At 45.2% G+C, this 10,000-nt stretch overlaps 1 protein-coding gene across 4 annotated transcripts in view; it reads left to right on the top strand.

Moving 5' to 3' along the window:
- The window catches only part of LOC105890081 (trichohyalin-like), a 125,515-nt gene that overhangs the window by 110,405 nt on the left and 5,110 nt on the right, over positions 1-10,000 (top strand). For all 4 annotated transcript variants that reach the window (XM_031583512.1, XM_031583513.1, XM_031583514.1 and 1 more), the window contains 3 exons: positions 1,356-1,449; positions 2,025-2,095; positions 7,072-7,174. In XM_031583512.1, the coding sequence (XP_031439372.1) occupies positions 1,356-1,449; positions 2,025-2,095; positions 7,072-7,174 (268 nt within the window). The remainder of the gene's footprint in view (positions 1-1,355; positions 1,450-2,024; positions 2,096-7,071; positions 7,175-10,000) is intronic.

Genomic DNA, 10,000 nt, shown 5'->3' with positions numbered 1-10,000 from the left:
CTGGGGTGTCCCCCATCTTCTGTGACAACACACACACACACACTCACACACACACACACACACACACACACTTCTAGTTTTAACCTCCCCAGGGTGGCTGTGTAATGGGGGCCATAACTATCAAGCATCTTCTAGACCCAAACTGGAGCCTTTTGTTGGGCTAACCCAAAACACATTTTCACCAGTGATGTTCCATTAAAACTGTCAAGGGTTCCCCCTGATTGCCCATGATTCTTACATAGGTGGGGGATTATCATTGGTGCTTAGGAGTGGGCAGTGTGTGTGTGTGTGGGGGGGGTAATGGTTACAGTTGCGTGAGCATTACTGAGCTGTCAGCTTAAATCATCAGGATGACCACTGCATACAAAAGCTCCCTCGTCCCGACTCTTAGTAGAGGCGCCCTTGTTTTTGTGAAGCACAATTGTTTGTAAGAATCAGGAGGCATGATTGGCAATTTACTGGAAAGGCGCGCTCCCCTCTTTAATTGTATCTCGAGCCTCCGTAATGGGCGTAATGAGGAACGCAAACGGGGTCGGATGACCTTGAGAGCTGGTTACTGGCGGACATGCGATCTCCTCCTCTCCTTCTGAGACTCAATTAAACTGATTTAGTGCTCGTCTGCACAGACAGGTCAAGGGCTCCCGCAACAACACGTGAAGACATGCACGATCGGCGACCAGCCATCCCCACACTTTTTACAACCTCATCTCCCTGATTACTTTGTTTCAGTCAAATTTGAATGCAAGCAACTGTATTTCACATTTCCATATGCCAGATTTTAAACTAAATGTCATCTTCCTAAATGTCAAAATGCCTTGTATATAACATCAGCAAATGTCGGCGTGTTTTTTGGATTATTTTTGACCACAGCGATGGTTAGATGTTTTTGATCATGACATCTCCTATTTATCTGGAACCTTGTGTCGTGGACATCAATATAGGAGGCAGATAAATGAGCTAGTTAGACCTCGTGCAGCAAATACTCATTTAAGGCCCAACTTGGAGTTGTGTGTCAACGAATCTGCAGTTTTGCTTGAGCTAACAGGCCTCAGCAGATGACCCATTTAGTCTGGGCTGCGTGGCCATTTCATAAATGAATAAAGTTTTGCTCTCTCTCTTCTCCAGCTTGGTGGAGGACAAGCTGTGTCGCTCATTAAACATCATAAAGTATCATGCCATTTAAATGACATCATTAAAATTATATAGTATCGGAACCGTCAAGACATCCTGTACCCCCCCGCCACCCCACCCATTCTCACTCCCCCTTTCTGTCTCCAACTCTCTTTGCTCTTTGCTCTTTCTCCCCCCCCCCTCTCTCTTTTCCCTCTGTATTTCTCTTTCTCTCCATCTCCCAGTCATCTGCAGGCGAGTCGAGACGCTCTGGAGGCTGAGCTGAAGACCTTGCGAGCAGCATCTGCCGAGCGAGAGCGAGAGCTGGAACATTTAAAGGTAACGACCAAGGGACACAGTGCCGTAGCAACCAGGCCGCAATCATTTCACCCTCTACACCTTGTCCAGGCTTCCTTTCCTTTCTTCATGATAGAGACATGTTTGAAAAAGAAAAGACAAAATGATCGTGCTTGGCTAATGATGGTGCCATATAGACCCTCAGTTGTACAGGTTCTTAGCCCGAGACCTGACGGATCTCTGGTCTCCCAACATGCTTAAGTATTGCTGTTTGTTTTAAGATTGTATTTCACATAAAATAAATTGCGTAACAAGTTTCTTCAAAGGCACAGAACTGAAAGTAAGCCATTAACATTGTTTGACCACCTGATGGGATGAATATGTTGCCTGCAAGACCATCTCTGGCTGATCAACATATTTATAGCAAGAACATGGTGCCATGAGAACCCACAGTCCTCCAGGCACTACACCCCCCCCCCCCCCCCCCTTACCCCCACCCCACATCCCCCTATCACACCTCCATCTCTCGCTGTGGGGACGATGCATTGGCCTCACGCAGCACTTCATCACTGTTAATGTGCTGAGAGTTAATGAACTTTCCTCCCTCCATCACCCAGGCCATCCACAGTCACTCAGATCATCAGCAGGCCCTGCTTAGTCAACTGCAAGGACAGCTAAAGGTGGGAGAGTAAGTACACACTACCACAGCATGCTCATTAACCCCAGAGGTGCGTACGGCTAGGTTAGTACACACTCACCCTCACTCCTGCATGCTTATGAGTCTAAATGTAGACAAGTACACTCCCTCGCTTTATATGTGGTATACTTGTGCGCTCTGACACTACTCGATGTGCTACCTGAAAAAGCCCTCTTGTGTTACACTTTTCGACTGCCTCCAGTATTAACATTTTGTTATGCAACATTCTTACGTGTTTAGAATGTATTGCTGGTTCTTATCGTGCATTACCTCCTCCGCATGGTGGTAAAGTGCATATATATTTATATTAATAGTATACTTCAGTGCCTTCAAGTGCAGAGGTGTGAGTAGAGATCGCTGAAAGACTTCTCACTGGCTCTTGAAGTAACCGGGTATGGGAATCATCTGCGCAGTCGGAGCTGAGGAAATATACAGCATGTTCGCTCGTCCCACTGACCAAGAGAGGAAAATAAGGACCCGGCTAACAGTGTAGCCTACAGGGACACCGAGAGGAGACATATTTGGTCCCACCACAGCTCGCATCACAATGCTGTCAGCCAATTAAATTTGATTGAAAGCAGCTTAGTGCCACATATGACAAATCAACCTATTAGTAAAGTTGGCCTCTTGAAAATGTTGTGCTCAATCTTGTTAAAAGTTGCACAAAGATCTAAAAGATTATGTTTTGTTTGCTTGCGCATCTAGCCCCAGGTCATTCATGTTCAGAGCTATTTCCATGCTGTGATTTTACATTGGCCTGACTGGACCTTTCGCCAGCGTGCATCTTTTCTACAAGTCCGGTTGCGCAGGGGCATATGGGTGTACACGAGAATTTTCTTAACCACAATTATTTTCAAACAAAGATTTCTTCTCAAAGTTCAGCGCACAGACTAATTAGCCCCTGACGAGGCAATGATATCATGTCCTTAAAGGAAAGCAGACGTCCTGGACCAGTGATCTCTGTGGGTTATAATGCGGTGCGGTCCGTGTCATACTCATGCATAATATACGCGCCCATCCCTGGGACAAACTAATACTTCCCAGCTGCTGTCAGAGGAGATTCATCAGCACTGGCCTATCTATTAGTTTCATTAGGAGAGGAAAACATCAAAGGCCTAGCTGCCGCTGCCGAGTACCTGCCTAAAGCACTGTCCCTCCCAGTCCGATACCCCGACCACCCCACGCCTGCACCCCCCACCTCCCTCACCGCTCCCCTCACGCCTGCCCCCATCCCTCCCCACTCTTCTCGACCCCCCCCCCTCCTCTCTTCATTAAGGCTGGGCTCCCAGGCATCTGTGCATTCCTAATGAAACACCAGAGTTTGTTTTCAGCCGGCGCTCATTTGTTTTGACTCCTATTGGTTTCAAATGCTGTTTAAAGCTGTCAGTCATTTTAATGATAGTATTACGGCATGACAGCAAGATGAATGGCAAACCCCCCTCCACCACCCCAACCCAGCCCACATACCCCTCCACCCCTACCCTTCTTTGTCTATTTTAATAATTGAGGGGAAAAAAATCTCTTCATATAGATGTGCTGATTAGATTAGTATATGCTGAATATGAGTTGTCCAAATTGCGATAAGAGCAGCTGTGGAATCCACCTGTCTCCATTGTCTGTCTCTCTCACACATCTTCCATTTCGAGTCTTATGATCTTCTGTTGATTATCATTATGTCTCATTTTCATTGCCTGAGTTCTTTTCCCCGTTCTTTCTTTCTTTCTTCCGTTGTTTCTGTCTTTCTTTTAAACCCTTGTGAGATATAGAAGAATAGATAAGTCATATTATTTCCACGGTGTTGCCCCCATCCCCCACTCCATCTGACTCATACATCAACGTAATATCATTATGCAATTTCTTTTGAAAAGATTCCTCATCTCGCCTGTCTTCATGCCCATAACAGGACGACAGTAATCACGGCCTAGACGAGCCATATCATTATGCCTTATGAAACGCTCCTATAAGGTTCCTGTTGTCAGGCTATATACATCCATATATTCATCCAATTTTTATATCCGCACAGATGAAAGCTCCTGTCTCTGAGCGCTCTCCTGAATTAGCGGCTAAAATTAGCTCATAATCGGCACATTTATTGGAGGGAGTGAATGCATTATTAATGCGCTGTTCAGGGCAATGGCTGGCAGCTCTGTGGAGGCCAGTGGACGTATAGAATAGCAAAATGTAAAATATACATTAGATCTAAAGGAGTGCCTTTGTAAATTCCCTCAACACAAAGATGCACAGAAAGCGGACAAATAGTGCACACCAGAGAGTCGACGCCTCTTAAAGACTTAAGAGGCATGTTTTCCACATAGCGAACTGGTCATATGTTGTTCCTCTCTCCACAATAGTTAGAACACAGAGCAGCGTGTCTGTGTCAGCTGGGGGATGCTAGTTAGCCCCCCCACACACGCACGCTCACTTAGAGTATCAGCTCTTTGGTGTTTGGTGTTTCTAGCTCTTGGTTGTTCCGCTGCTGACTACAGACAGGAAGCAGCAAGATGATTTAAGTCTGAGGCTCACGCTGTCTTAGCAGAAGCTGCGGCCGCACTGCTCAGCTCGAGGGACCAGAGACGTCAGATGTGTGTGAGGCAACATCACAGCTTCTGGAGGCCACATTGCCAGCAATTTGTCAGCCCTCGCTGACAAGGTCGTTAAATCAAGCCACAATTATCTGCTCTTAATTAGTAAACGGCGGAGTGTTTACAACAGCGGATTACTGTAAACACAGAGTGAAGAGGCACTTGAAGACCGCAGAGGGCCCTGCCACTCGTAATCCAGTCAAGTTGTCAACAAACCTCAGGGTAATTAGAGAAATTATAGGCCCGTTGATTGGGAGGTTGAGAGCGAGAAGCACGCAGGGCGGTGCGACTGTGAAGAGGCCTCAGTTTGATAAACTGCGGAGCGGGACACCAGCTGTTTGGAGAAGTATGACAGAGTGTGAATGCGCCACCATGGTGCTCCTCTCTGTGACACATTTCATAATGTCTCTGCCTCTCTCTCTGCTGCTCCCCTCTCTCAGCCCTTCCGTCAATCCCTCAATCTCAGCCGTCACCTAGAAGCAGTAGTACTTTAGTATGTGCTGTACGTGTGTAGAACAGATCTGCTAGCCTAAAGCCAGACCCCCTTGAGTTCCTTTCATGGCTCTGTGGCTGTGCTGGGCGCTCTGGGTGGATTTACTGACATTCTGCTTTGGCCGTGGACAAGGCCTAGCATTAGCATGTTAGGGCCTAGCGATTATTCTTCTGTTTCTGGTTATCTTCTAACCCCCATGGTCCGTTACTCTTTCTCCCTCTCTCTCTGTCTCTATCTCTCTCTCTTTCTCTCTCTCTCTCTGTCTCTCTCTCTCTCTGACTCTCTCTCTCTCTCTGTATCTCTCTCTATCTCTCTCTCTCTGTCTATCTCTCTCTCTCTCTGTCTCTCGAAACATGGATGACATGTTTTCGATTAAGAGCCCATTGAGCGTGCTGGGGGAGAGGGATTCATGGGAGCTCAGCCCAGTTTATGAATGTCTGGCATGCAAAGAAAGGAGGACAGTGCAGCGTTTGGCTGCAAAGGTATTTTGCTGTCTTAATAAAGGGATCAAATCTCCAGCTGTGTTTGACATCAGTAAGAGGGTGTGCCTGCCCTCGGCCCCAGAGCCAGTGGACTAGAAAACACAGAGGACGCAATTAGCACTTTACTGCATGAAACTTCATATTACTCAACAGAAAAAAAATCCTCTCTGGCTGAAAGGGCTATAGATATGGGGTATTTGGCTAATGGAGACCTTTGGAACAGACTGGACTATGCTGATCTACTAAATCTCTTCTGCAATATATAAGGTTTTCTTTTTTTTGTTCAGTTTTTCTTTCTGTTGAAATTCTTGTAGGCTTGCTTGCGACGTGCAGTCTCTGTCCTGGGTAATGGAGACTCCTAACTGAAAGCTCTAGGTGCCCACTGTACTGGAGATTTCTGTTTCTGTTTTGTCGCTCCTCAGCTGGGTTTATTTATTTATTTATTGTTTTTTTTTTTTATCTCATATTGATTGATATGGTACTGTCCACCAAAAATTACAGAGCGTATTATTTCTCAAATGGATTGCTATGACTTGTCAGGTAGAATCTTATTTATGTAAATCTTCATAATAGGCTTCTAGCATCTTAACTACTGAGCTTCTCTTTTATTCCCGCCTTTTTTTTTAGATGGAAGGATAAAGAGTAGTCATTGCTAATAGGGAAGAAAGTTTGTGTAGGGGGGAATGGAATTCATTAGGCTCCAAATGAATGTGAAACTCACGCATGATGGAGTTCCTTCCATCCATTACTTTTTCTACAGATTAGAGAAAAGACTCCAGTCTCTCTTTACAAGAAAATTAACATCAGAAGTAGTTTAATAGGCGATAAAGTCAGGGGACCGATGGCAGGGGCCTTAAGATTTAAGCGAAAAGTATTTAGAAAGTTGCACGCTAATGCCATCTTCTAACTGGACAAACTCATCTGGGCATAAAATGGGCTGTTTAGAAGTCTCCAAGAGACGGCTGGGTACTGTGCACCATAACGATGTACATCGTTAATTAAATGGCCGCCTCTCTCTCATTCTTAAAAGATCTGCAGACATTAGTCAGAGCGTTTTGTCATTTTTAAAGCATTTTAATGGACAGTAAATCCTTTGAAGAATTTATTGTGTTCCTCCTCATCCTCCTCGTTATCATCTGGGTTTTTCCTTGTTTAATGTGTTTTTTCGTTCTGTGTCCACATTTTGGCATAATAATGGCTACTTTAAAAATGGTTTTGCTGATGGTTTTCCTCCTAAATAAAATATTTAGTAAACAAGGTTACATCGTTATTTTGAGTTTCTATCAAATAGATAGACTGTTAAGTATGATTTAAGCATGTTTAGATGCCCATTAAAATAGTCGTTCTGCTTCCAGAAAGCTTATTCTTATACATGCACTTTCTTTCTTTCCCTATCTTTTAATTCCAAAGGATTGAGAAGGAGAATCTGGTCACCAACAATCTAAACAAACTCAGTGACATGCAGGACAAACTAAGATCTAACATGGACAGCATCCTTCATCTGAACCAACAGGTGAGAACAAGGAGGAGGGGCTTGTGTTTATGTTGTTTGTTGTTTGTCTGATAATTTCCCGTCAATTGATTGTTTTTGTCTCATCAATCATGATTTGATCGCAGTTATTATGACTTCAGCTGAAGCACAGATTTAGAAGGCATATTTAGTATGCAGTCGGATTCCTTCTTCCATTCCAAATGTGTAGATATGATTTTGATCCTGCTGGTCTGTCATCTGCAGAAGCTGAAAAGTGAAACATGGCGTATTCTTTATGACTTACAGCTGTGAAACCTGTGTGCTCTCAGACGAGCAGCTAAAGCACAACGCCTCTTTTGAGACTGCCCATGTCCTCAAGCCACAAGTACAATCCTCTGTGATGCTGAACCTGTTGTTCGAGTCAAAACTATAAACACGCTTTCAAGTCCCAGACTTCAAACACACACACAAAAACGCTATTTCACCTCGGCTGATGAAAGGCAAAAAGAAATCAAATTTTATCTTGAAAAGTGTGACGTTTTGCTGGCAAATGATTTTTCCTTTCAAGAAATTGGCAGAGGGAGGGATATCAATAAGATGTTGAGCTGTTTATGTATGACAGCTCTGGGATATAGCCTGCTGTGACGGAAGAGGGGAAAAAACTAAACAGAAAACCCTCGCAGCACCAAAGCAAACAAGGGGTCCCACTGTTTATCTGCGGGGTGTGCTGTGGTAGAGCACCTCGCCGAGAAACGGTCAAAGAAATCAGAGATGTGTGTTTCTCAGGAAGCATATCTGCAGCAAACAGCATTGGCCCTCCTTCCTCTACAAACAGGAGACGCTCATCAACAAACATTTGTCAGAGGAGAAGATCTGAACCATCTGAGCATGGGGTGTATGTGTGTGTGTGTGTGTTTGCAATCTCGTATCGCCATGTGTCTATCGGTTGCCATTAGAAAAGCCATCCAGATTACACTGGTCAGTGCGGTGTGACCAATTGACTCGCTGGAGTCTCTGAGGCGGCAGAGTGCAGGTCTTCTCCAGTACAGACACAGTGAGTCTTTCTTGGATGCCTGATGAAGTCCAGCTCTTCTCCAGTACATACACAGCGAGTCTTTCTCGGGTGCCTGATGAAGTCCAGCACTCCAGTCCACTTGTCTGGAAACACAGCAGACACACAGAACACAGAGGAGTGAGGTCATCACTCCAGGGCCTCTCCTGGCTCAGTCACAACCTTAAAGTACAATGTACTAAAAAACATCAAATCTTCAAAAGTCAATTTATATCTATTCATATCTAGGCACAGCATGTAGTTTGTTGTACAGTTTGGCATTCATAAAACAGTTAAGGCTGCTGATGTGATTGTTGGTATATTCTGAGCCGTGGAAATGCGATGATAATTAATGATGTGCAATGGAAGACATCCAAAGAGCCGAGTGCATGTCTTTGAAAGGCCGAACAGGAAGTGAAGAGAAAGAAAGAGAGGGAGAGAGAGAGAGAGAAAGAGGGAGAGAGAGAGAGAGAGAAAGAGAGGGAGAGAGAGGGAGAGAGAGAGTGGGCGGGTGGAGGAGACAGGGGTGTCTGGAGGGGTTGAACATTCTCAGCACTGGTGGTGGCGGTAATGACTTGACACCTACAGATAGAGTCTCCTCTTAATCAAACGAATAAATCATTACAGATATTGATTCAAACTAAGATGTTTGAAATAATGACTAACTCAGGCAAAGACAAAGATGGGGGTGTGTGTGTGGGGGGGGGGGGGGGGTTAGGGAGGAGGAAAGAGAGGGGGGGGGGGGAGAGAAAAAAAAAAACCTCAAGGTAATTTCCAGCAACTTCCCTGCTCGGCTGTCGTGCCGGCTAAATAATAATGGAATGTCTTACTTCATTCCGGGGTAATAGTAGGGGAAATGAGAGCGGCAGCCTGGGCTAAATTGGCCCTGTCTAATCTGCATAGATTGCTGGCCGGGAGTAAAGTCAGACAGGATTTGATTTCTAATTTCTGCCATGGCGCTCGTAACAGGGTATAATTCACGCCGTTTTAAGAATGGAATGAGATAGATTGAATATACTCCTGATTCATTTTTTCTTCTTCTTCTCCTCCCTGTTGGAAGTAAAGGATGAAATTACGCTTGATTTTTCTGCCTTTCATTGATTAGGATTCTCTTTTGTGACGGCCCGTGTGGAGGGCGCGTGTCTCTGTACCTGTGGTAATTACAGCCAGAATGAGATTAGAGCTGCAGAGACAGAGAGGGGGATCTACTGTAGGAGGAATTGATATTGATTACTATTAGAAACGGACAGCTTGTCTCATCATATCTGCATCATCACGGCCGAAAGCTGCGCTTTTAAAGCCTGCTGATGGATAGGCTTCCTTAATGACATCTCCCAGTGTTTGCTAGAAATGAAGTTAGGGGTTCATTTCTCGGGTATGATGGGACACAAACTGTCACAAAGTTGTAACGTTTTTGTTTTCTTTTTAATCATTCAAGAGTGTGTGTGTGTGTTGGGGGGGGCACAACCATCACTTCCACTAAATGGTCCAAATTGAGTTAATAGCTTACTCCACACCAGACCGGAGGTACTTCCTGGCCAGACATGGGCCAGAGCCTCCTCAGTCAGCTGGCCTTTCTGGGCATAGGAGCAGTGTGTTGGTCCTCAGTCAGATGGCCTTTCTGGGCATAGGAGCAGTGTGTTGGTCCTCAGTCAGCTGTCCTTTCTGGGCATAGGAGCAGTGTGTTGGTCCTCAGTCAGCTGTCCTTTCTGGGCATAGGAGCAGTGTGTTGGTCCTCAGTCAGCTGTCCTTTCTGGGCATAGGAGCAGTGTGTTGGATCCTCAGTCAGCTGGCCTTTCTGGGCATAGGAGCAGTGT

This window comes from Clupea harengus, chromosome 17, assembly GCF_900700415.2.
Source record: "Clupea harengus chromosome 17, Ch_v2.0.2, whole genome shotgun sequence".
In the NCBI taxonomy this organism is placed as follows: Eukaryota; Metazoa; Chordata; class Actinopteri; order Clupeiformes; family Clupeidae; genus Clupea; species Clupea harengus.
This window is presented reverse-complemented; position numbering and strand designations above follow the sequence as displayed.